Below are 26,704 nucleotides of genomic sequence, written 5' to 3' on the forward strand. Positions count from 1 at the left end.
TAATCAGCCATCGATGCAGTAAACTCACTGGTGGCTAAAGCCCGTAAATGCCCTTGTGTTACAGTGAGCCCAGCGCTTGCTTGACCGGACAACTGGGCACCATCACCTGACTGAGCTGACACTTTAGCCTCACCATCACCATTACATGGGACCTGGCAATTCCACCTCTGAACGTATACCCCAATGAACTAAAAGCACGGTCTCAGACAGATATTGGCACACCAATATTCCTAGTGGAATTATTCCAAAAGATGGAAGCAATGTAAGTGTCCATCAACAGAAGAATGGATGAACAAAATGTGCTATGACCATACAATGTAAGATTATTCAGAAAACAGAACAGTTGGTATCAGGGGTGGGGGGAGGAGGGAATGGGGAGCTATTGTTAAATGAGTATGGGTTTTGGTTTGGAATGATGAAGATAGTCTGGAAACAGTGGTGAAAATTTCACAGTATTGTCATTAAGCTTTATGCTAAAGAATTGTCCGCTTTTATTTTACTACAATTAAAAATAAATTAATTGGCCCCAATCACTATGGCAAACTGAGACACCTTGGACCTCTGTCCCCACAGAAACTTCGAACAACCAGCAAGAACTGGTAGAAACATCTTTCTCAAAGTCCCAGAAAGCAATTATGTGACTGCAGTAACAGGGCACGGACTGAATCAAGAAAAAGGCAACTTAACAGCAGGAGACCCTCGTGGCGCCCCGGCTGCCCCTTCCCCGGAGGTCCCTGGTTTGGGCAGAGCCAGCCCACACTCCCAGTGCGGCTCCCGCATCCCGGTGCCAGAGGGGGCAGAGGGGCCCTCGTGCACATCTGGGGCTTGTCTGTCCAGCCCAGGCTCTCTGGGTGGCCCGAGGGACTCGCGCAGGAGGCGGCTCACCGACCCGTACAGGACGCTGCGGGCGAGCAGGCAAGTGGCTCCTGGGCCACGGGACTGCAGGCGGCAGGACACACCTGCAGTGCCCAGGACTGGGAGGACACTTTCCTAGGGAAGGGGGGAAATTTGGATCCCCTTAAATGGGGGACTCCTAGGGCCAAATGCACATGCCCAAGACAAGACCCTTGTGCAGAAGGGATCAGAGAGGCCCCTGTGCTGTGCTGCAACTGTTCTCTAAACTCATTTATGATAAGCTCTGAGGTAGTGCATTCTGCACAAGTTAGTCGGCAAAGACTGGGAAGGGGTTTTCTCTTTTTTAATGCTAGCTCCTGGCATTCAAGGAAAGCCTTGTTATAGCTCTAGCTGGATACAAGCTAAAGGACTAATGCCCCAGAGCTAAAGTCCAGTTATAACACACTAAAATATCAAAATGTCCAAGTCTCAACAAAAGATTGCGAAATATACAAAGAAACAGGAAGCAATGGCCCAGGCAAAGGAGAAAATTAAAGCATTAGAAACCATCAATGAGGAGGATTAGACCTGAGACATTCCAAACAGAGATTAAAAAAAAAAGTCCTTAATATGATCAGAGAACTAATATATAGACAAAGAACTCTAAAGGAAATAAGGAAAATGATAAAAGAACACAAAGAAAATATCAATAAAGAGGTGGAAATTATGAAAATGAACCAGGGAAGTGGATGTGGCTCAAGTGATTGGGCTCCCGCCTACCACATGGGAGGTCCCTGGTTCGGTTCCCAGTGCCTCCTAAAGAATGAAGGGCAGGCATAGCAAATTGACACAACAAGAGACACAAGAAGAAAAGCATAATGAGAGACCCAACAAAGCAGCGAGCAATGGTTCCTGATGCCTCCTAAAGAGAACGATCAAGACAGTGAGCTCGCATGATAGGCAGGTGCAATGAGATGATGCAACAAGAGACACAAGAAGGGGCGGCGGACTTGGCCCAGTGGTTAGAGCGTCCGTCTACCACATGGGAGGTCCGTGGTTCAAACCCCGGGCCTCCTTGACCCGTGTGGAGCTGGCCCATGTGCAGTGCTGATTCGCGCAAGGAGTGCCCTGCCATGCAGGGGTGTCCCCCGTGTAGGGGAGCCCCACGCGCAAGGAGTGCACCCTGTAAGGAGAGCCGCCCAGCGCGAAAGAAAGTGCAGCCTGCCCAGGAATGGCGCTGCCCACACTTCCTTGCCGCTGACGACAACAGAAGCAGACAAAGAAGACGCAGCAAATAAACAGAGAACAGACAACCGGGGTGGGGGGGAAGGGGAGAGAAACAAATAAATAAATAAACCTTTTTTTTTTTAAAAAAAAAAAAGAAAGAATGTGTGAACCTGAAGATGAGATACTTGAAATCATCCAGCCTGAGAAGTGGAAGGAAGAAAAGCGAGCAGAGCTTGAGGAGCCTGTGGGACGCCACCTAGTGGAAGACGCAGGCGAAGAGGAGGGGCACAGAGAATAGCCAATGAAATAATAGCTGAACAATCCCCGAATCTAAAGCAAGATGTGAATGTACATGTCTTAGATTGTCAACAAACTTCAAACAAGGTGAACCCAAATAGACTTCTGCACAGCATATTCCAGTCAAACTGCTGAACACCAAAGATAGAGAATTCTGAAAGCCACAAGAGGGAAAAAACATGGCACGTACAGCGGCCTCTCGATAAGATTATGTGCCTATTTCTCATCAGAAACCACGGAGGCAAGAAGGCAGTGGGATGACATATACAAGTAATGAAAATGCCAACACGGAATTCCATATCTGGCAAAAGTGTCTTTCAAAAATGAGGGAGAGGGAGGAGGACTTCGCCCAATGGATAGGGCATCCATCTACCACATGGGAGGTCCACAGTTCAAACCCCGGCCTCCTTGACCCGTGTGGAGCTGCCCACGCACAGTGCTGATGCGCGCAAGGAGTGCCCTGCCATGCAGGGGTGTCCCCCACGTAGGGGAGCCCCACGCACAAGGAGTGCGCCCCGTAAGGAGAGCCGCCCAGCCCGAAAGAAAGTGCAGCCTGCCCAGGAATGGCGCCGCCCACACACAGAGCTGGCACAGCAAGATGACACAACAAAAAGAAACACAGATTCCCATGCTGCTGACAACAGAAGTGGACAAAGAAGAACACGCAGCAAATAGACACAGAGAACAGACAAGTGCAGCGGGGAAGGGGAGAGAAATAAATAAATAAATAAATAAATCTTTTTTAAAAAATGAGGGCGAGGGAAAACGGACTTTGGCCCAGTGGTTAGGGTGTCCGTCTACCATATGGGAGGTCCGTGGTTCAAACCCCGGGCCTCCTTGACCCGTGTGGAGCTGGCCATGCGCAGTGCTGATGCGCGCAAGGAGTGCCGTGCCACGCAAGGGTGTCCCCCGTGTGGGGGGAGCCCACGTGCAAGGAGTGCACCCATGAGGAAAGCCGCCCAGCGTGAAAAGAAAGAGCAGCCTGCCCAGGAATGGCGCCGCCCACACTTCCCGTGCCGCTGACGACAACAGAAGCGGACAAAGAAACAAGACGCAGCAAATAGACACAGAGAACAGACAACCAGGGGAGGGGGGGGAATTAAAATAAATAAATAAATCTTTAAAAAAAAAAATGAGGGCGAGATGAAGCCACCCCCAGGTAAACAAGAGCTGCGAGAGTTCGTCACCACTGGACCGACCCTACAAGAGATGCTGAAGCAAAGGACAATAGACAATAGATCTAAGGTGCTTGATGAAATAAAGATCTCTGGTGAGAGTAAAGTCAGGGGTAAATATAAATGCCAGGGCTATTTTGTTTTTGGTTTGTAACTCCACATTTTACTGCCTACAGGATCTAGAAGGCAAATGTAATGAGACAAAGCAGTGGTTTTGGATTTAAAATATATAAACGTATAATCTGTGACAAGAACTATACAACAGGTAGAGGGCGGAGAGGTAGAAGAAAATAGTTTATATTGTGCTATTTAGGTTAACCTGGTATTAAAGCAAATGAGATTGTTACAGTTTTACAATATTAAATTTAAGCCCATGGTAACTATGAAGAAAATATCAGAATAGGCAAGCCCGTAAAGACAGAAACTAGTGTACAGGTTGCCAGGGGAACCGGGAGTTAAGGCAGCAGGGTTTCGGTTTGGGGAGGGGGCGGCTTCATTGGTGGGAGCTGGTGAGGGCCCCACGGCATCGTGAGTGGGAAGAACCCACTGGACAGTGCGCTGGGGATGGGAGGAGGGGGACTTTTGTTGTGTAATGTTCCCACCATTTAAAACAAGGGAAAAGAAAGCAAGTAAAGAGACAGTGACCCTTAGAGGCTCCATGATCCTGGAAGGGAACTGAAGGGAAGAGAGAAGACTCAAAAGGACATTATTAGGACATGTGAAAAGCTGGAATATGGACAGCAGGTCAGCTTTCGATCCGTGTTAAAGTTCTTGAACTTGATAACTGCACTTAACCTTGTTCTTAGGAAATGCACATGGCAACATCAAGTGTTCAAGAGGCATGATGTATACAATCTACATGCAAGTGTTCAGAAAGTGGATTGATGACACTTGTATTTTTTTAATTAATTGATTGAAGTATATCACTCATACATAAACTTACTTAAACAATAAGTGTATAATAATAGTTGTGAACTTACAAAACAAACACATAAAACATCATACAGGATTCTCAAAACTCACCTACCACCAATATCTTGCATTGTTGTTAAACCTTTTTAACTAATGATTAAAGACCATTGTCAAATATTACTACTAACCCAAGTATTTTCCCCCAACCAACCCTATTATTATCTTTATATCATTTATATATGAACATACATAAACAATTAAGTGTATAGTAAAAGTTGTGAACTTAGGAAGCAAACATGCATAACATCATACAGGGGTCCCATACATCAACCCTCCACCAACACCTTGCATTGTTGTGAGACATTTGTTACAGATTATGAAAGAATATTGTCAAAATCTTACTACTGATCATAGTCCTTATCTTACATTTGTGTGTCTTTCCCCCAACCCACCCTATTATTTTTTAATGTATTTTTTATGACAGAAGTTGTAAACTTATAAAACAATCATGCACATGTACAGAATTCCCAAACAGCACCCCTCCATCAACACACCACACTGTGGTGAAACATTTGCTACAGATAAGATAATATCATCTGATTTTTACCATATCCATAGTGTACATGTGGCTCACATTTTCCTTACTGCCTCATTATCAACACAGTACATCTTTCACATAGATGCAAGAATATTATATTATTACTGCTAACCACAGTCCATAGGTCACTCCAGCTGTATTTTTCCCTTGCTCCTCCACATTCCCAACACCCTGCAGTGTGATGTACATTTGCTCTAGCTCACAAAGGACACTGGTATCTGTACCATCAACCACAATTCTCATCTACCTCTTGGTTTGCTGTGCTATCCAGTTCCTAGATTATTCTTCAGCATTCTGTCAGTTGGCGTTTACATACCTAGACTACCATTTTCAGCCACATCCCCATTTACAAACTAGCTGTTACTCACTATGTGTTACCATCCACTCTATACATTTCCACACTTTTACAGTAAAGCTAATTAAAACTTATACACACATTAAACATCTGTAGTCCACTCAGTCCTTCTCTTATCTCCTTTAAGAATCCACCACCTACCACCAGGTCTTGAAGATATTTTCCTACAATTTCTTCTACAAGTTTTATGGTTCTTGCTTTTATTTTTAGGTTTTTGATCCATTTTGAGTTAATTTTTGGATAAGGTGTGAGATAGGGGTCCTCTTTTCTTCTTTTGGCTAAGGATATCCAATTCTTTCAGCACCATTTGTTGAATTGACTGTTCTGCCTGAGTTGTGTGGGTTTGACAGGATAGTGAAAAATCACTTGACCGTACATGTGAGAATCTGTTTCTGAACCATCAATTTGGTTCCACTGGTCTACATGTCTGTCTTTATGCCAGTACCATGCTGCTTTTACCACTATAGCTAGGTAATATGACTTAAAGTCCAGAGATGAGGGTTCACTTTTCCTTTTTATGTTTCTGGCTATTCAGTACCCCTTACCTTTCCAAATAAATTTTATGATCATGTTTTCAACTTTTTTTAAGCTGGTGGTATTTTTATTGGGATTGCATTGAATCTGCATATCAGTTTGAGTAGAATTGACATCTTAATGATATTTAGTCTTCCAATCCATGAGCATGGAATGTTCTTCCAGTTATTTAGGGCTTTTTTAATTTATTTTAACACTTAGTTGCAGTTTTCTGAATGCAAGTACCTTACATCGTTGGTTAAGTTTATTCCTGACTATTTGAGTTTTACCTGTCATATTTTATTTTCACCATTCTTTTGACACTTTCAGTTACTTTTATCGATATTATCTTCATTTCTAGACTCTCTTCCAGGCCTCTCTCTCCTGTCTTTTCTTTTCAGGCTCTAGCACACCCTTTAGTAATTCCTGAAAATCTGGTCTCTTGCTTAGAAATTCTCTCAGTGTCTGTTTATCTGTGAATATTCTAATCTCACCCTCATTTTTGAAAGACAGTCTTGCTTGATATAAGATTCTTGGCTGGAAGTTTTTCTCTTGTAGTATCTTAAATATATAAGACCACTGTCTTCTTGCCCCCATGGTTTCTGGTGAGAAATCAGCCCTTAATCTTATTGGGTATCCCTTACATGTTATGCATTGCTTTTCTCTTGCTGTTCTCAGAATTCTCCTGGGCATTTTCTCCTGGGCATTTGACATTCTGATTAGTATGTCTCAGAGTTGGTCAATTCAGATTTTTTCATATGGGAGTACATTTTGCTTCTTGGACATGGATATGTATGTCCTTCAATAAGGTTGGGAAATTTTCTGCCATTATTTCTTCAAATATTCCTTCTGCTCCTTTTTCCCCTCTCATCTTCTGGGACACCAATGACATGTCCACCTTTTGCTGTCATTTAGTTCCCTGAGACCTTGTTCAATTTTTCCATTCTGTTTTTCATCTGTTCTTTTGTATGTTCACTTTCAGAGGCCATTTCTTCAAGCTTGCCAATCCTTTCTTCTGCCTCCTCAAACCTGTTATTATTATATGATTCCAATGTTGTTGTTTTTATTTCATTTATTGCACCTTTCATTCCCATAAGATCTGCTGTTTTTCTGTGTATGCTTTCAAATTCTTCTTTGTGCTCATCCAGTGTCTTCTTAATACCCTTAATCTCTTTAGCCATCTCATTCAATTTATTAAGGAGATTTGTTTAAACATCTCTGATTAGTTTCCTCAACTCCTTTCTGTCATGTGGATGTTTATCTTATTCCTTTAACTGGGTCATATCATCCTGTTTCTTGGTGTGGGTTGTAATTCTTTGTTGGTGTCTTCGCATCTGGCTTACTAGAGTATTTATTCTGGGTGCGTTTTCTCTTCAGTTTAGGGCTTCCTGCCCTTTCTCCCTTGCTGGTTGTGCAGTAGGAGCCAAGGTGTAATTAGTGCTATAGCTGTGGAGGCTCAAGCAGCCCTCATTGCGCCAGGGACCGATGAAGCTTCTCACAACTTTCTCCTTTGCCAGGGGTAGGGCAAAGTGGAATAATCCAAGTCATGCAGGTGTAGACTATAGTTGCCCAGAGAGACTGATGAAGCTTCATGCCCCTTTCTCCTCTGCCTGGGGCAGGGATGGAGCTGCAGGTGTGCGCAGCAATCTATGTAGTGCGGGTCCAAGATGATAGCAGCTGACCCAGTAGACTTCTGATTTTCTGTCTGTGCCAGCCAAAGATACCTGCAGTTACCTGGATAGGCTGGTGCAGGGCTCCTCAGCCTCCTCCCTGCCAGAGGCGGGCCTGAAGCCCAGGCTAGGGCTGCAGGCCGATCTGGGTGAAAGAAGCCAGTTCCTCCCATCACTATGATTTTTGGTCCTGGCTTCCCCTCAGGCTGGGGGCGGAGTCACAATGGCAGCCACCGGCCTCTTTCTGACTTGGACAGATTCACACCCCAGCTGTTCCCAGGGTTATACCTTAGCCAGCCAAGTTTACTAAATAGTAGCTGAAATTGGCAGCCAACCATCTCCTCCTCCCGTGTTTTTGGGAAATGGAGCTTCCAGTTCCACCCATAGAACAGCTCCTGGGGTGGCTCATGCCACCAGAATAGTATGATCACCAGCCTCCACAGCTTGGCCAATAATTTTGTGGAGAGGCTGGCGCAGGTCCCCACAGCTTCCTCCCTGTTGGAGGTGGCACTGGGGCCTAGGCTAGAGCTGCAGTCTGATCTGGATGGAAAGAAACTGGTCCCCACCAGCTCTGGGATTTTCCATCTGTCCTGCTTCCCCTCATGCCAGGCGTGGAGTTAAGATAGTGGCTCCCCGCCTCTTACTTACTTGGACAGGCTCAAACTTTAGCTGTTCTTAGAGTTATAATTTAGCCACTGAATTTACTCCTCAGTAGCTGAAGTTGGTGCCAAACCGTCTTTTTTTTTTTAAGATTTATTTATTTTCCCCCCTTCCCCTCCTCCTGCCCTGCTGTTTTTGCTGTCTGTGTTGTTTTCTCTTCTCATTTTCTCTCCTCTAGAATTCACTGGGATTTGATCCTGGAGACCTCTGATGGGGAGAGAGGTTCCCTGTCAATTGAGCCACCTCAATTCCTGGTTTCTGCTGTGCTTCATCTTAACTCTCCCCTTGTCTCTCTTTTGATGCATCATCATCTTGTTGTGTGACTCAATTGCATGGGCACTGGCTCACCATGTGGGCACTGGCTCACCATGTGGGCACACTTTCTCTTCTTCTTTCTCACCAGGAGGCCCCAGGGATTGAGCCCAGGTCCTCCCATATGGTAGGCAGAAGCTCTATCACTTGAGCCACATCTGTTTCCCCCCAACCATCTATTCCTCCTCCGTTTTTGGGAAGTGGAGCTTTCAATTCCAGCTGTGGAACAGCTCCCAAGGTGGCTTGTGCCTCCAGTGGAGGATGGACACTGGTCCCCCTTGCGTGGAGCACTCTACTTACAAATCTTCTCTGCAGATGCGCAGTCTCCTCCTTCCATCCCTTCAAGGATGTGGCAGGACGCTCTTCTGGTCTCCTGGAGCCCGCAGACAGGTGCTCCAGAGAGCTCTGGGTGTTTACTAACTGACCTGCAGCAGGAGCTGACTCTAGCAGCTCCTTACTCCACTGCCATCTTGCTGATTGTATTTGTTTTTAATTTGTAGACAAAAACCCACAGGGAGGTGCAAAGAGTAAATCCTCTTTCACAACCCAGAACTCATTGTTCAGTATGAGTTTTGACACAGATAAGAAGGGACATGCATGATGCCCAAGAGAGCATAAGGTTTGGGTATTGATAACCATAAACCTTAGTTCCAGAACTGTAGAATAAGTAAAAAGCATTAGTTCATAGGGAAATCATACCTATGTCAACTTTTAATTGCATTTTTAATGTTAACATAAAACATCAAAATGGACTTTTTTTCAGACTTTTCTTGAGGACCTGATGCTTGGAGTTTCAGGTATTAGCATATGCCACAAGTCTCCACTCATCTTGGGCGTGGTAACAGGAGTGAATAAGATGAAGTCTTGATGAAGTTGTTCGAAATTTTGAACCATGCAGATCCAACAATCCTGATCCTAAAGTATCTAAAGTGGATAACTTGAAGAAATTAGGATCTAAGAATTCTAATAGGTGGGGAGTTTCTGAAGTATCCATCAGATTGTCCACACACAGTGGAGATGAAAAGAAGCCCATCTCAAAGGATTATGACGAGGCTGACTGGAAACAGGTGTGGATTCCTTTCAAGGGGGCTATCTTAAAGATACATCTTGATTCAAGCTTCAGAGGAACTAAGTTAACTTTGATAATTAAACAGTGGAATGATCACATGTTGTATTCTGTAAATAAAAAATTATTAATATAATTTGCTACACATAATAAAAATACTTTTTACACTGTAAAAAATGGATTATAGATAGACAGATAAGTGGACAGATGGATGGGTTGATATACTGACAGTGTTAAGTAAAATAAATTGGGCATTTTTTGGAGAAGACCCTTCTCTGAGAAGGACATTTCCAGAAGACAAAAACAATTGACCTTCAGGAGTTTTCCTTAAAACAGAACACACGCTACAGGTTTCTAATAAGCACCAGCTGGCTGCAAAACTAGTTTCAGTCCAATAGAGAGAGCGTATGGACAAACATACCTTACTCATCAATGTATATCTTCTCTCTACTTGGCAAGACCCACTTATGTAGAATGGAAACAATGCCAGCCAATCAGAATGTTCCTGTGGCAGTTTGATTATTTTTGAATCCCGAAAAGAGAAAGGTTATGTTTGTTAACTAATTTATTTCTTTGGGTGAGATACCCTTTGACTGCATTAAATTCAAAAGTTTTAAGTTTACTTGATAAAATCAATTTAGGGATTTTAATCTGACCACGTCAGTAGGGCGTGACTCAGGTTGAGTCACTGCCCCTTTGATGGGCCTGTATTGGGTTTTATTTTTTTTTAAGATTTATTTTTTATTTATTTCTCTCCCCTCCCACCCCCCGTTGTCTGCTCTCTGTGTCCATTTGCTGTGTGTTCTTCTGTGTCCGCCTGCATTCTTGTCAGCGGCACCGTGAATCTGTGTCTCTTTTTGTTGTGCCATCTTGCTGCGACAGCTCTCCGTGTGTATGGCACCACTCCTGGGCAGGCTGTGCTTTTGACACACGGGGCGGCTCTCCTTACGGGGCGCACTCCTTGCACATGGGCCTCCCCTATGCAGGGGACACCCCTGCATGGCACGGCACTCCTTGCGTGCATCAGGACTGACCGTGGGCCAGCTCACCACACGGATCAAGAGGCTCTGGGTTTGAACCCTGGACCTCCTGGACCAATTGATAGGCGGATGCTCTATCAATTGAGCCAAACCCACCTCCCTGTACCAGGGGTTCTTGACCTTTATGTTCCACAGACCCTTTGCCAGTCATGTGAAAACCACGTACCCCTTACTAAGTCCACACTATACTGTGTATTATTTAATAAATATATCACACCCACACCAACACATCCCCACAAGAACAGTGTCTTTTTTAAATTTAAATTCAAACTCATTGACCCCTTGTTAAGAACTTCTGGCCTATATAAACAGGCACTCACTCAAGAAGATACAAGAAGAGAGAGAGAGCTCTGTCATGTTTGATCCTAGGGCCCCAGGGAGAGATAAATCATTCGCCTGACAGTTTTTAGCTGAAGAGAACAGAGCAGCTGAGCAGCTACCAAGACTTGGAAAGAAATGAGCCCTATGCCAGAGACTGACATAGAAAGTCAAGAGAGGGAAGTGGATTTGGACCAATGGATAGAGCATCCGCCTACCACATGGGAGGTCCAAGGTTCAAACCCAGGGCCTCCTTGACTCGTGTGGAGCTGGCCCACGCGCAGTGCTGATGCGCGCAAGGAGTGCCGTGCCACGCAGGGGTGTCCCCCGCATAGGGAAGCCCCACACGCAAGAAGTGCGCCCGTTAGGAGAGCTGCCCAGCGCAAAAGAAAATACAGCCTGCCCAGGAATGGTGCTGCACACATGGAGAGCTGACGCAACAAGATGATGTGACAAAAAGAAATACAGACTCCCGGTGCTGCTGATAAGGATAGAAGCGGTCACAGAAGAACACGCAGTGAATGGACACAGAGAGCAGACAACTGGGGGGAAAGCTGGGAAGGGGAGAGAAATAATTTTTTTAAAAAAGGAAGTCAAGAGAGACCAGGCAGAGATCACCCACCACCTTGCTTCAACACATGGCAAGTGACTTTGATGAAAGAGCAGGCTTGAGTGGGACTCTTTAAGCCTCGTAGCTGTAAGCTTTTACCCCAAATAAATACCCTTTATAAAAACAAACAGATTTCTAGCACTTTGCATCAGCACCCCTTGGCAGACTAACAGTTTCCTTGGCCCTCTGTGAACCTCTTCTTTCCACTCCCTCAGTGGCGCTCCCGTCTACCTTCTGGAAGGGAAGCTGCTCAATTCATGCATCACTCAATAAACCGATGTGATCGTAAATTACACGAAAACTTTTCCTTTTATTGGATTGGTGTAAAAGGAATTGTGGTTTTGGACCCTGAATTTTAAATCATTATAACTTGACTCAAACACATCCTTATTAATCAAAATAGGAACCATTACAATCAACACATTTTTGCCAATGAGAAACAAGTTTGTTTATTCCTGTAGCATAAAAATCCATGCTTCAGGATTTGAAGAATTCTTGAAAAGCATTTCCTGCATCCTGCTGGTTGTGGAAGTTTTTTCCCTGCAAAAAGTTGTTGAGATGCTTGAAGAAGTGGTCGTCCGTTGGCAAGAGAGATCAGGTGGATATGGCAGATGAGGCAAAACTTTGTAGCCCAATTCATTCAACTTTTGAAGCGCTGGTTGTGTGACATGTGGTTGGATGTTGTCGTGGAGAAGACCTGGGCCCTTTCTGTTGATCAATGCTGGCTGCAGGCCTCGCAGTTTTCGGTGCATCTCATCGATTTGCTGAGCATACTTCTCAGATGTAATGGTTTCACCAGGATTCAGAAAGCTGTAGTGGAGCAGACGGGCAGCAGATCACCCAACAGTCACCATGACCTTTTTTTACAAGTTTGGCTCTGGGAAGTGCTTTGGAGCTTCTTCTTGGTCTAGTCACTGAGCTGGTCGTCACTCATTGTCATATAAAATCCACTTTTTATCACACATCATAATCTGATTGAGAAATGGTTCATTGTTGTTGCGTAGAACAAGAGAAGACGACACTTCAATACTACAACATTTTTTATTTTTGGTCAGCTCATGAGGCACTCACTTATCAAGCTTTTCCATCTTTCCAGTTTGCTTCAAATGCCAAATGACGGTAGAATGGTGGACCCTGAGTTCTTCAGCAACTTCTCTCACAGTTGTAACAGGATCAGCTCTGACGATTGCTCTCAATTGGTCGTTGTCGACTTCCCATGGCCGGCCACCACGCTCCTCTTCAAGGCTCTCGTCTCCTTTGCAAAACTTCTTAAACCACCAGCTGCACTGTACACTGTTATCAGTTCACGGGACAAATGCATTTTTGATGTTGCAAGTTGTCTCCACTGCTTTACAGCCCATTTTGAACTCAAATAAAAAAATTGCTCGAATTTGCTTTTTGTCTAACATCATTTCCATAGTCTAAAATAAATATAAAATAAACAGCAATAAGCCATTAGCAAAAACAAAAATAAAAAAACCATAAAACTATAAATGCACATTAAAATGATGTAGTACATAACCACATTTATTTAACAATGTATTCCAATATCAAATGGCAAATTTCAACAAGGCAAAACTGCAATTACTTTTGCACCAACCTAATAGCAACAAAATTCATCAAATGCGGCAAAATGTTCAAATTGGTGGATCTGGGTATCTGGGGAATAGGGGTATGTTGGAGTACTCTGTATGGGTTTGTATTATTTTTGTAACTGTCCCGTAATTTTGAATGGATTTCAAAATGAAATGTTTAAAAGTAAAAATAAATAATTTATTATTTTTTAAAACCACAATTACTCTTGAAATAAAGTTTGTCAGAAAAATAATGCAATTTGGTTAGACACAAATTTACATTCTTCAACATCGTAAACATCTAGTAGATGTAATGCTATCTTATTTAATCAGGAAACCTGCATAAATGTAGGAAGCACACACCCCAGTTGAATAAAATTTTATGCTTGTATTGCACTTAACATTGATAACACAGAAGTTAGGGCTATTTTTACTTAACTAACAATATTAAAGTGGTTGTTTGCCAAAGATTAAAAAAAAATACTTAGGAATAAATTTAACCAGGAAGACAAAAGACTTATACACTGAAAACTACAAAACATTGCTGAAAGAAATTAAAGAGTTAAATAAATAGAAGGACATCTGGGTTTATGGATTGGAAGACAAACCATGAAAGTGCTGGATGAAATGAATGGAGAATTCTTTTTAACCTCAGAGTTGGGCAGGCTTTTCTAAACTTGAAGCCAAACCCAGAAGCCATAAATATAGGTGGATACATTTTCCTACGTAAAAATGAAACATTCTTGTAACGCAAAATCGACATTGGGAAAGTCAAAAGACAAATGAAAAACTTGGAAAAATATTTGTAATTTATATTATAGACAAAAGGCTGACTCAACACATATCAATATGAAAAGAACAACAGCCTGAGAAAATGGGCCAAGGACACAACTCACAGAAAAAGAAAGGTTAAAAAAAAAAAGCATTTGTGATGGTTTGAAGCTGAATGGACCCCAGAAACTTAGGTTCTTAAAGCTAGCCCGTTCCTGTGGGTGTGGACCTACTGTGGGTGGACCTACTGTGGGTGGACCTACTGTGGGTGGGAACTCCTGACTAGGGCACTTCAGTTAAGGGCCTTTTGATGCGGCTACTTCATTCAGGGCACGGCCGAGGGTGGGTTTTACCCTCTTACTGGAGTCCTTTATAAATGGAATGAAGACAGAGAGAGAGCGAGAGCCACAGAAGCCAGAAGCTGAAAGCAATGAAAGCCAGAGGAGAAAGGAGAGAGCAGCAGGTGCCGCTGTGTGCCCTGCCATGGACAGAGGAGTCCAGGAGCGCCGGCAGCCAGTCCGTAGAGGAAGCACTGCCTGACGATGCCTTGGTTTGGACATTTTCGTGGCCTCAGAACTGTAAGCTTGTGAGTTAATAAATCCCATTGTATAGAGCTGACCCGTTTCTGGTATACTGATTCCAGCAACCAGCAGACTGGAACAGTGTTTTTGCATTTGAAAGGGGCAAGTGCACACAGAGTAGCATGAAGGGGTGCTAGCTCTTAGACCCACAGAAGCACTGGGCCCCTCCCCAAGTCAGAGAACACAAAGGAACAGGTGCAGGAAGCAGATGTGCCTCAAGTGATTGAGCTCCCGCCTACCACATGGGCTCAGTCCCCAGCGCCTCCTAAAGAATACAAGACAGTGAGCTGATGCGACTGGTTGGCACAGTGAGCTGATGCAGCGAGATGACACAACAAGAGACATGAGGATGAAAACCTTAATGAGAGACACAACAAAGCAGGAAGCAGAGGTAGCTCAAGCAGTTAGGTGCCTCCCTCCCACATGGGAGGTCCTGGGTCTGGTTTCCGGTGCCTTCTAAAAAGAGGAAGACAAGTGCACAATACACAGACACCACGAGCACAAGCAATGGGGGGTAGAAATATAAAATAAATCTTAAAAAAAAAAAAGGAATAGGTGGCTGAGGGGTCTCCACCATAAACTGGGGGGTGAAGAGCACACATGCACACAGATGGGTGGAAACTGGACTCACCCCAACAGAAGCACCTTGACAGATCTTGACAGACGCACACCCCGGGTCCAGCAAGCCTGATTTCAGTAACTTACCAGGTGGGTGCATCTGCACACCTGCAAACAGTATGCGCTGGAGGATGGTTTTGCAGCATTGCTTCAAGTACCTACAGATGGACACCAAACGGTGTCCGCACGTTCCCACAGCAGGAGGGGAAGCAGGCTGTCAGGGTCCCCATGCAACCACGGGGGACACGGCCGTCCACTCTCGTCCCAGGTATGCGCCACTCCCTGCTGAAGGCAACTGGGGGCCGCTGGGGTGGTCGCCAGGCCAGTGGGCATCGGGTATGGAGCCCTGAGGAGAGGGACGATTTGCAGAACCCACTGCGTGCGTGAGCCAGGTTTTGCCCTGCAAAAATTAAATAACGAAACAAAGTAACTGCCTGGGAAAGAAAAAAGAGCCCCCACTTTCAACCACACGGGGGACACTGTGACCTCAAAGTCCTTCTGAATGAAACAGCAAAAATCTGCATAAAATATAGCACGTCTTTTATTTATTTTTTTTCATGGTCCATACCATATATTTGGCACACTTTCTATACACCTCAAATCAGCACAGTACAGCTCGGCATTAATGCAAGAATATTACAGTATTGTTGTTAACCACAGTCTATAGGTCACACCAGTTGTAGTTTTCCCATGTTTCTCCATATTCCCATCACCCTGCAGTAGTGGTGTACATCTGCTCTAGCTCACAGAAGGACTCTCTTGCATTTGTACCCTTAAACACAATTCTCAACCGCCTCTGGGTTCACTGTGTTATTCAGTCCCTGGATTATTCTTTAGCTTTCTTTCTATTGACTTATACTTCCCCAGACTACCTTTTTCAGTCACAGTCCCATTTATAAACCAGTTGCTACTCACTAAATGTGTTACCATCAATTCTTCCATCTCTACACTTTTACAGTCAAGTAAATTAAAACTTCTACGTACATTAAGCATCCACAGTTCTTCTCAACCCTCCTCCTCTTTCCTGATAGCCTATACTCTAGGTTTTAATTCCATGTGTTTATTATTTGTATTTAGTTCATATTAATGAGACCGTGCAATACAGCACGTCCTCTTAAATGCCTGACAGAGCCGGCACATGGAGACAGCTTCCCCCAGAATGCGTAAAATCCCAAACGCGACGGGAAGGCCAGGCCGAGCCCTGGGAGGGGTGGGCAAGATGGGGGAAAGGAGGAAATCCCACCCCCTCGGTCCCCAAGTTCCTGGGGCAGGTCTCCAGCCCCCGCCCTGTCAACAGGCGGGACCGAGGCAGGAGCTTCCCTGGTTAACGTGCAAGGAGGCCGCAGAGCTGCGCGCAGCCCACGGGGGACGGGCGCGTGTGGCTGCGAGGGAGAGAGGCCACGGGTGTCGAGCCTCAGGGGTGAAAGCACCGCGGACATGTTTATACCAACAAGCCTGAAAACAAAGGGGGAATTTCCTGAGAAATCCGAGTAAACTTCAGTCATTGGGGGGCCCAAAATGAGGAGGGAAGGGGCCAGGCTGCCAGGGCCGGTGGGCTGCTGGGCCCCCCAACCCCATGGCCACCAGCCCCCCCAGGCCATGCAGGCCCCCCGCTGTCACCACCCCTGACCTGCTCCCCGACAGGGCCTCGCCTCCAGTCTCCGGGAAGTTCTCTGCAGGAGAGAGAACGAGCGCACTGGAGCGCGGCTGGCCCTTCCTTCCTCGTTGTTCCTTCCGCTGATCCTGGGAGACAACAGAAGTGAGTTTTGCTTTCTGCTCACCGTGGCCTTTTTGCTCAGTTTAATTCGTTTTAGGCAAAATCGGCCACGTCGCCAAGGCCGCCTCTCGCTGGTTTTGGTTGGAGGGCGGCGAGCGGCTTCCTGTGCCACTCACGGGGTCAGGGGCGACGTTAGCCCCAGCCTGCGACTCAGGGTCCCCAGGCTGGTATCCTCCTCTGGCCAAGACAGTGGTCACGCTGCTGCGGGGCCCCGTCCCTGGTCTGCAGGTAAACCGCTGGGCGGAGGGGCAGTGGGTGGCGGGGCTCCAGCTGGGATCTTCCCACTACGTGTCCCCATCCTCACCAAGCCGGCGTGTCCGAGGAGACGGCCGGGGGCCTGCTCAGCCAAGCAGCCTGGACAGACGGACGCCAGCCTAGCATGTGGCCTTGGCAGAGCTCATCCCAGAGTCCCAGGCAGAGAAGGGGTCCAAAGGCGGCTAGAGGACGGGGGCAGGAGCCTCCCAGAGCGGGCCTCGTGGGCCTGCCGTGCTCAGACGCTGTCGGGTGCAGGGGCTGGAGGGGCACGGAAGCTTCCGGGGACACCCTAATAGGGTCAGGATGATGCCTCTGAGCAGGACGAGAAGCCGGGAATGCCGGCCATTCATTTCCCTGGCACCTTGAGCGTGTCTCATGGTGGTGACAGAGTGTCCTTTCAAAACACGTCCTTTACGTGGGAAAGCGCACTGCCCTGGAGGTGCTCAGTAAGCCGCGGGCAGGTGACGTGGGGCCTGGCAGGTGGCAGGTGTCAAGTGGGCTCTCCCTCCCCCCGCCCCACTCTCCTCCAGGCCCAGGCTCAGCCCCGGCTGTGCCCAGGGCCTGCCTCTCGACCGACCGCAGCAGCCGGTGGCCCCTCCCCTCCTTCCCGCTGGAACCTCCCCAGGAGCTCGTCCACAGGGGACTCTCGTTCCAGCCGGCCTGGGCCCTGCAAGGACGGGCTGGGGCAGCACGGCCTCGGGAGCAGTGGGACGCCCCGGGGCACCTCGCGGGGAGGAGGCCCTCAAGAGTCAAGGGGACGTGGGGCCCTGCTTCCCAGCCCCCCAGCCGGTGTTACCCGGGCTCACGGACCAAGGGGCCAGGGCGGTGGGCTGGGGCCCGACGTGGGCTGGCATGGACAGCACTCACGGGGACCCAGCTGCTGCTGCCGAGAGCCCACTGCCAACAGCAGAGGCGGGCGCCTACGGACTCCCACTGCGCCCCACAGCCGGCAAACTGTGGCAGGTGGCACATCTGGGGTTCAAGACGGGAGCAGAGAGTTGTCTTCATGGGAAAAACCAGGCACTGTGGACGTGAATCTGCCTTCCCCACGGCTGCTGTGACCAATGTCCATAAATGGGGTGGCTGAAAATCAGGAATTTGCTCTCACGGCGCTGGAGGCGAGAAGTCCAAGGGTGGCCTTCGGAGGCAGGGGGTGATGGGCAGCGGCCACCTGGAGCAGGGGCTGCTCCCACCCGTTAGCCTGTGGCCGTGAGGGGCTGGGCCTGCACCTGGGTCACCAGCTCCAAGGGGAAAGGACGGCCATGTGGCCGGCTGCTGGCTGAGAACGGGCAGGGGCAGGGGCTCCCACAGATGCCCGGGCGGGGTCGGCAGGCGGCTTCTCAGGGTGCTGCGGCTTCAGTGGCGGCTGAGCCCTGGGGATTTTGTCCTCCCCTCCCAACTCCAACTGCTGGAAGAGCGCGAGCTGCTCCAGACGGCCTGGGGCAAGCAGTGGGGCACCCTGCGGTGGGTGGGGGCTCCAGGGTGGCACTGCTGGGGGGGAGGGATGACAGGGAGGCAAGCAGTGGGGGTGGGGAGGGGCTCTGCAGGGTGGCCTTGTCCTGGAGTGGAGGCCACCCCCCACACCCGCAGTGCAGCCCACTGGCACCAGGAGGGCGGGGCCTGAGCCACCCTCACCTGCTGGCCCCAGGGGTGGGCTTGGCCCAGATCCCGTGAGGAGCCACCGAAGCCCCAGGGCGAAGAGAAAGGCAAGGCCGCCCTTCCTGTCACTGGCTCCCGACACCCCACGGCCACCTGCTCACAAGGTGTCCCCGTCCAGGGCCGAGATGCCCCGGTCACGGCTGGCCCCTGGCCAGCACTCTCCTCCCACCCAGTTCATACACTTTGCTCCCTGCTGGTGCCAGGTGCTCCAAGATGACCACTCCCGAGCCAAGCTGGGTGGGGGGCTCGTGGGTGGGGTCTGTGGCCCACACACCCCTAGGCCTCAGGCGCTGACCTCTGGAGCTGACTGGGGGTCTGGGGATGGCTGGGAGCAGTGAGGTCAGGGGCCAAGGCAGGCGGCCTAGCGGTCAGGTGGGGGCTCAAGGAGCACTGTGGGCCCTCCTCTCCTTCACTGGGGCGGGAGAATCCTGGGGCCGGCAGAGCAGCGCCTGGGCCCTGTGCCTTGGCCTGTGGGTGCCGGGGTTCACTCCCAGTTACATCGGGCAGGCCAGGGGTCTCCGGGGCCTGGGGAAGGGGCGGCCCCCGAGGCAGGGATGGGATTGAGTCCCCGCCTTGTGGGTCCAGGGGAGGAGAGGGGAAGGGATGGCAGCACCAGGCCGGGGGCCGCCTGCCCAGGATGCCACCAGGCCTTTTGGGGAAGTGGTCCCTTTGACGAGCCCTGGCTCCCCTGCCCGAGCCGCTCCGGACGGAGGGCAACCCCAAGGACGTGCTGGGGACGACGGCCAGACGGCGATGCTCGCTCCTCGGCACCGGGCGCAGCCCGGGTCGTGCGCAAGTCAACACGGCTTTCGCCCACCGGACTCTCGTCCCTCGGGCTTCCCGCGCCCCGGCCAGGCGCTGTGCGTCCCTCGAGGAAGAAAAGAGCCAGGGCGCGAAGGAAAGTGGCCTTTGTCGTCGCCGGCAGGGGCGGCGCCTCGCCACCGCGTCGGGGCAGGAGCCCTGGGTCCCCGGGTGCCCGGTCGGAGGCTGCGGGGGTCCCGGCTTCCTCGGGTGGCCCCCGTGGCCGGGGCGGCAGGAGGGGTCACGGGCCGGCACGGCCACGGGGGGCGCCTCGGGACAAGGGCCGCGGACCGGGACGCGTCCACCCTGCAAGCAGCCCGGCGGCACACCGGGCCCTGGCCCGGCCGCGCGGCCGCCCACGGCCGGCCGCGGGGGGTGGGGTGCCCGGGCGCCGGGACCGGAGCGCGCAGGCCGCGGGCACCTGCCGGCCGGCGGCCCGGCGAGGGTTAAGGGGGCGGGGCGCGCGGCGGCACCGCCCCCGCCGGGTCCGAGCGCGCGCCGGGCGCGGGGGCGGGTCGGAGCGGGCGGCGGAGGGCACTGCGCGCGGGAGCGCGGGCGCGCGGAGGCCGGCCGGGAGCGGCGGGGCGGGCGCCCGCGTGACCAGCGCCCCGCGGCCGCGGCCGGCGCCCCGGAGCCCGCGCCGCCCGCCGCCCGCCGCCCGCCGCCGCCGCCGCAGGATGCGCGCCCCGCCCCGCCGCCCGCCGCGGCCCGCGCGCCTCCCGCCGCCGCTGCTGCCGCTGCTGCTGCTGGCCGCCTGCGCCCCGCCGCCCTGCGCCGCGCCCGCCCCGACGCCGCCCGCGCCCGCGGCCTGGGAGCCGGCGGCCGACGCGCCCTGGTGCCCCTACAAGGTGCTGCCCGAGGGCCCCGAGGCGGCGGGCGGGCGCCTGTGCTTCCGCAGCCCCGCGCGCGGCTTCCGCTGCCAGGCGCCCGGCTGCGCGGCGCACGCCTCGGCCGGCCGCTCGCTGCGCGCCAGCGTCCTGCGCAACCGGAGCGTGCTGCTGCAGTGGCGCCTGGCGCCCGCCGAGGCCCGCCGCCTGCGCGGCTTCGCGCTCAACTGCTCGTGGCGCGGCGCCTACACGCGCTTCCCGTGCGAGCGCGTGCTGCTCGGCGCCTCCTGCCGCGACTACCTGCTGCCCGACGTGCACGACGGCGTGCGCTACCGCCTGTGCCTGCAGCCGCTGCCGCTGCGCGCCGCGCCCGGCCCGGCCGCCGCCCGGGGCCCCGCCTCGCCCGCGCCGCCGCCGCCGCCCGCGCCCGCCGAGTGCGTGGAGTTCGCCGCCGAGCCGGCCGGCATGCGGGAGATCGTGGTGGCCATGACGGCGGTGGGCGGCTCCATTTGCGTCATGCTCGTGGCCATCTGCCTGCTCGTGGCCTACATCACCGAGAACCTCATGCACCCGGCCTTCGGGCGCCCCGCCCCGCGCCGGCAGCCCTGACGCCGAGGCCCGCCGGCCGCCCCGCCTCGTCCCTGCGCCCCCGTAGGAGGCCATCGGGGCCTGCCGGAGACCAAGGGGGGCCGGCCAGCCCGCGACGCCGGGCCTTCGGAGTCCTCGGTCGCGGGACCTGCCCGGCTGGAAGTCCGAGTGCCCGAGTCCGGCTCAGGACAGGCCCTGGCGCGCTGCCCGCTCTCCAGACGCCTTGCTAGGCGCGGCTGGGAATCCGGACACTTTCCAGTAAGAGCCATTGGCCTCCCCAGGTTGTCACCCCAGGTCTCCATCCTGTGCCGAGTGGGCAAACTGGGTCGTGGCCACTGCTTGGTCACTGTGTGCTTGGCAGGCACTGGGCCCCTTGGAGCTTGTCCCTTACCCCCACCCCACCCCAGTGGGCCTGGCTTAGCTTCGTGCCTTAGTATCTCTGGCCCACTGTGGGACCCTTGGGCCGGAGCCTGCGAGCCTGTGGTCCGGGCAGGTGTGGCCCCGAGACGGGCTGGCCCCAGGGTGCTGGAGCCGCACAGGAGCCACCAGGTGTGCGGGGCGTGGGGAAGGTGGAGCAGCGTCCTGCCGTGTCTTCCCACTCAGGTGTCCAAGGAGCCCAGCCGCTGCCTCCAGGGTGAGTGCACCTGGGGAAGGTGGCCGTCCCCCAGGCCTGGCCCCACCCCCTTTTGCATGTGCTGCCCCCACCTGGGACTTTCCCCTGGAGCAGGGCGGGTGGCTGGGGAGGGGGTCTGCCCGGTGCAACAGTGGCCCACCCGGCCAGCCCTCTCGGTGCCCTGGGCCCAGAGCCCATAGCCTGACAGCCCGCTGCCTTCCCCAGGATCTGACCTCAGCGATGCCGCCCGTCTGCCCTCCGGACCACCCTGAGCCCCCACCGGAGGCAGCTCCTGCACCGACCACCTGGGAGCGCTGGGCCCTGGCAGGGGTGGCGGCACTGCCCGGCCCTCCGGTAGCCTGGACCTGACCGTCCTGGACCTGACCCTGACGCTTTCTGGGGTCCCTGCGGCTCGCCCGGCCCCCCCTCGCTCCAGTGGCCCTGGCCCTGGCGGGTGCCCCTGCAGCCCCCAGCCCTGCCTCCCTGTGTTTCTGCTTGGCCCTCGCTGCGGTGGTGCTGGCAAGCTGTCGGGCATGTCTGTGTGGGGGGCAGGGGGAGGGGGCAGGCAGGGGGAGGGAGGGGCTTCTCGGCTCCCCCCGAGGCCCTCCGGAGCCTTCATCTGCACCTGAACCCCCACCGGGCCAGGAGGGGCGCGCCTCCGCCTGGCGCACGTGCACTTTCTGGCAGGAGGACTGGAGGGAAGTCTGGCTTGTCTGTCCACCCTCCGACCTTGAGAAATAAACAGCTTCGTTTCCCTTGTCTGCTTTGTCGGAGGGGGCGGGGGGTGTGGCTTCCAGAAATAGCCCGGACTCAGGGGTGACCCGTGTGAGCTGTGACAAGCAGCAAGCGGGTGCTTCCAGGAGGGGCCCTGCCTCCGCTGCGGCCAGAGGTGGGGGTGCACAGAGGCCCTGGCACCCTGTGTGGCCACCCACCCTCAGGCCTCCCCTCCGCCTGGGCTGCCCTTGTGGCGCTCCAGAGCTGTGACCACGGGGGAAGCCAAGACAGCTGGAGACGGGCCAGGCTCAGTGAGTCACCCGCAGGGGCTGGGGGTGTGGGCGGCAGTGGGGCTGCGCCGCAACCTGGCTTCCACGGCCCGGCACCCCGGGAGCACCCAGGGCCTCGGGGTCCCCTGCCTGCGGTGTCTGGGGAGCTCTCACTGCCCCAGGCGCTGCAGGACTCCAGAACAGGGGCCCTCCCCACCTTGGCCCTCTCCCAAATTCCCGTGCCGCAGCTTCACAGCCCAGGCTCGGGGCTGCCCCACTCCTTGCTGCAGACAGACACGGGGAGACTACAGATCCCTCTTCAGGGCCATCCCAGACACTTCCCAGAGGGCAGAGTCCAGCTTTGGGTTTGAGATGTGGAGTCCCGGCACCCCAGCCCTGGGGGCCAGCCGATGTGCCTCGAGCAGGAGACGGCCTGGAGCGGCATCCGGGGCGCCCACTTCTGAAGGTCAGGGCGCACCCTGCACCTCGCCCAGCCAGAGCCCCTTCCAACTGGCTCACCTGCACCCCCGGCTCACCCAGAGCCCCCTGTGCCCCTCCCCGCCAGCTCCCAGCCCTTCTGCCCTGGGTCACTGCCCTGCCCTCCTTGCTTCCACCACTGGCCAGGGAACGGGGCGGTCACTACCCTCGAAACGTCCTCAATGGCGTCCCTGGCGCGGGAGGCGTGGTCCCCACTCTTGGGTTTGGCCGCGAGGCTGGCCCTTTCCCGGGGCTCGGAGATCCCGAGCTCGCGGCTGAGGCGGAGTAGGAGAGCCTGCTTTGACGCCAAGCGCTGTGGGGTTGCCTGCCGGCTTGTCCCCAGGTGAGGGCCGGGCAGTCCCCGGGGCCTCGGTTTCCTCACCTGTGAGACGGAAGGCAGGACCTCGCTCGCCCTGTGCTTGTGTGGCTGAAATGAGGACTCGGGTTGAGATGGGGACGCGGTGACGGGCACCCCTGTCCCGCCTCGCCTAATAAAGGCATCCCTGCCAGGGCCGTGGGGCTGCTGCACCGGTGACTGTCCGGGCTCCAGACCTAGGCCCCTGACCCTTCCCAGCATCCCGCCGTGACAGCACTGCTGGGTCCAAACCAGGAGTGCAGCCTCTCCGCACGTGCCCAGACCCCATCCACAGCCCAGCTCCCGTGTGAGCCGCAGCCTGCCCCTGGCTCGGGCGCGTCAGCAGCTGGCCAGTCCTGCGGGCTGGAAGCCGGGCACTGCCTGCGGGCATCAGCTGGACAGCCAGAGTCGCATGCCCCAGCCAGTCCTCCCTGCAGGGCCCTGCGGAGGCGCTGGGGTGGCTGAGCACCCAGCAGGGCAGTGGGCAGGGTCTCAGCTGCAGGGTTGTTGCGTTTGGCCATCAGAGGCTGCTGGGCGCCCTGGCCTGGAGCACAGGGCTCTGGCCACTCCAGCCTGAGTCAAGAGTCCTGGGTTACGGACACCAGGGCCTCTCCAGTGCCCTCAGGGGTGGGGCAGTGGGTGCCCTGAGAATGGGGGAGAGGGTGCTACATCACCTCTTCCAGGGAGACCGCCTGTGTAAACCCCACCCCACCTCTTTTAAGGCATTATCCGTGGCATCTTTTCTCTCTGTCTTCTCCATCTTGTCTTCCTTTAGAAATTTTTAATTATGTTTCTACGTTGTATCAGCAGTATTTTCAGATTGTAATTTCTTCCAGTCATCTCATTTGTGAGTATTTCCATCTCTGAAGTGGGCTGTTGTTTGTATCTTTTGTCATTTTCCTAAGTCCTTTTAGTTTGTTACGAAGTTGTGGGATAAAATCTTGATCTATTAAAAAAAACAGATCTTGCTCTGTTTTACTGCCCTTTCTGGCGTGCCTTGCCTCAAGAACTCTGGTTCTCTTTTTTCCTGTCAGTCACCGTGTGGGACTCATCACGGCTCTCTTTCACTGCCCACCCTGGCCCGAGATGAGTCTGATCTGCCTTTCCTTCCCCTCTGCTGTTTTCATTGGCGCCTTCTCTTTCCCTCGCCTGTCCTGCTTAGCTTAGATTCTTTTCGTTGTGGGGATTGGTCCTGAGTGGGAGCCTCGGTTATTTATTTTTGCCCCTGGCCTCCTCCTGGCTTCCCTGGAGTTTCTTGCTCAGACCTCCCACGTCCTGCAGCTCTGCCGCTGCTCTCACTGGCCGGGTGAGGGCAGTGGGCCAGGGGGAGCCCGTGTTTGGGGGGAGTGCACGTGGTGATTCAGTGTCTGGGCTTTCGGGGTTCAGGCCAAAAGAAGTCACCCTACCTTGCGCCCACTTCCTCCCAGTTGCTGACACGGGTCTCGTGTCAGGAGTTGGCCCCACCCACTCATGCTTTTGGGTTCATGGAAATAACATCACGTTTTTTGTTGTGGATGTTGGATATGGATTTTTTTCCCTGCGGTTTTTTTTTGTTTGGCTGGTTTTGTCTGCTTTATGTGTCTTTGTAAAAGGGATTTGGCAAGATTCAAAAGTAATCTGTAGCCAAAGGGTGGAAATAGCCCAAATGCCCATCAGTGGTGAGAGGATGCTAAAGTGGCGGTAGATCCATATGATGGAATGTTATTCAGCCATAAAGAAATGCTCAGGTACACCTCCTTGATGTGGATGAATCTCGAAAACATTACGCAGAAGAAAGCCGGGCACAAACGTCACATGTATGATTCCACTTATATGGAATGTCTAGAATAGGCAAATACGTAAGACAAAGCAAATTGAGTGGGGCTGATTGCTTAACAGATACAGGGTCACCTTTTGGGGTGATGAAGATGTTTTGAAACAAGTAGAGGTGGTAGTTGCACAACATTTTGAATGTACTAGATGCCACAGCATTGTTTACTTTAAAATGATTACTATGTTGTATGAATTTCACCTCAATTTAAAAAAAAAACTGCTTCCACCCTCTGGTGTAGAAGCCTCTCATCTTGTTCAACCTATTTCATTATGTTCCAAATGTCTTATGGAAAGAGCATGCTGCAGGTCTTTTACATTAGAAAATTCTAATGTTACAATTATCAGCTACAATGTATTATTAGTATATTTGGACTTGTTTCTACCATTTGATTTTGGGTTTTGTGTTGAATTTGCTTGCCTGTTGCTTCTTTTTCATCCTGTTGAAGTAACTGAGTGTCTTTCTTCCCTCTTTTCCTACTAGTGCTTTTAACAAATATACTTAACAAAAAGTCATTTAATTAGCATTTCCTGCATCCTCCTGGATAAACAAGAACCTCAACCCCTTCCATCTTTTATGACCTTCTTTTACCTTCTAGTTCCACTGTGCTCAAACCCACCCTTTTACTTTTTTTATTATTCTGTTAAACTGTAAATGATTACTTGAATTTACCAATGCATTAACCAGTTTCTTTGCTCATTGTTGCATCTTGGATCTCTCTTCTTTCTTATAGGTCCATTCCTTCCTGTTGAAGTACATGCTTTATTAATGCTTTCTCTATGTGTGAGTGGTAAAATTTCTCAGTGTTTGTCTGAAACTGCCTTTAGTTTACGGTCATTCCTGAGTGATAATTTAGCTATGTTAGAATTTAAGGTTGACAACTATTTTCCCTTGCAATGTAAAGATAATTTTCCCCTATTTTCTTCTGGTATTTACTGCTTGTGATGAGAATTCTATTATTACTTTGAAGGTAATGTGTGTTTTGTTTTGTTTTTTTGTAATATGCTTTTTCACCTCAGATTAAGATTTGTCTCTTGTGCATAAGTTGTCTTGCAGCAAGATGTGTGTGAATATATATATATATATATATATTTTAAAGATTTATTTTTATTTAATTCCCCTCCCCTCCCCCAGTTGTCTGTTTTGTGTCTTTTTGCTGCATCTTGTTTCTTTGTCTGCTTCTGTTGTCAGCGGCACGGGAAGTGTGGACGGCGCCATTCCTCGGCAGGCTGCTCCCTCCTTCGCACTGGGCGGCTCTCCTTATGGGTGCACTCCTTGCGCGTGGGGCTCCCCTACACGGGGGACACCCCTGTGTGGCAGGGCACTCCTTGCGCGCATCAGCACTGCACGTGGGCCAGCTCCACACGGGTCAAGGAGGCCCGGGGCTTGAACCACGGACCTCCCATGTGGTAGACGGACGCCCTAACC

The 26,704-nt window shown here is 52.0% G+C and overlaps 1 protein-coding gene and 1 non-coding gene across 4 annotated transcripts; both read left to right on the forward strand.

Moving 5' to 3' along the window:
- The first annotated feature begins 9,016 nt into the window (after positions 1-9,016).
- On the forward strand, positions 9,017-9,149 carry LOC111761889 (small nucleolar RNA SNORA40). The gene has a single exon (XR_002795129.2). It is a non-coding gene; the product is annotated as a small nucleolar RNA SNORA40 (small nucleolar RNA).
- A 10,997-nt stretch (positions 9,150-20,146) lies between these two features.
- Positions 20,147-22,410, forward strand: FNDC10 (fibronectin type III domain containing 10). 3 transcript variants are annotated; one of them, XM_058304670.1, is made up of 3 exons: positions 20,147-21,296; positions 21,642-21,672; positions 21,877-22,410. In XM_058304670.1, the coding sequence occupies exon 1, from the start codon at positions 20,301-20,303 to the stop codon at positions 21,057-21,059; it is 759 nt and encodes a 252-aa protein (XP_058160653.1). In that variant the 5' UTR covers positions 20,147-20,300; the 3' UTR covers positions 21,060-21,296; positions 21,642-21,672; positions 21,877-22,410. The 3 variants fall into 3 exon arrangements, with proteins under 3 accessions (XP_058160653.1, XP_058160652.1, XP_058160654.1); XM_058304669.1 differs by having other exon boundaries at positions 20,147-21,672; XM_058304671.1 differs by lacking the exon at positions 21,642-21,672.
- The last annotated feature ends 4,294 nt before the right edge of the window (positions 22,411-26,704 follow it).

The sequence above is a fragment of the Dasypus novemcinctus genome, chromosome 9, assembly GCF_030445035.2.
Source record: "Dasypus novemcinctus isolate mDasNov1 chromosome 9, mDasNov1.1.hap2, whole genome shotgun sequence".
NCBI classification, from domain to species: domain Eukaryota; kingdom Metazoa; phylum Chordata; class Mammalia; order Cingulata; family Dasypodidae; genus Dasypus; species Dasypus novemcinctus.

Excerpts from the sequence above, each read along its gene's own strand:
- FNDC10 (XM_058304669.1), top strand. The coding sequence starts at position 20,301 with ATGCGCGCCCCGCCCCGCCGCCCGCCGCGGCCCGCGCGCCTCCCGCCG.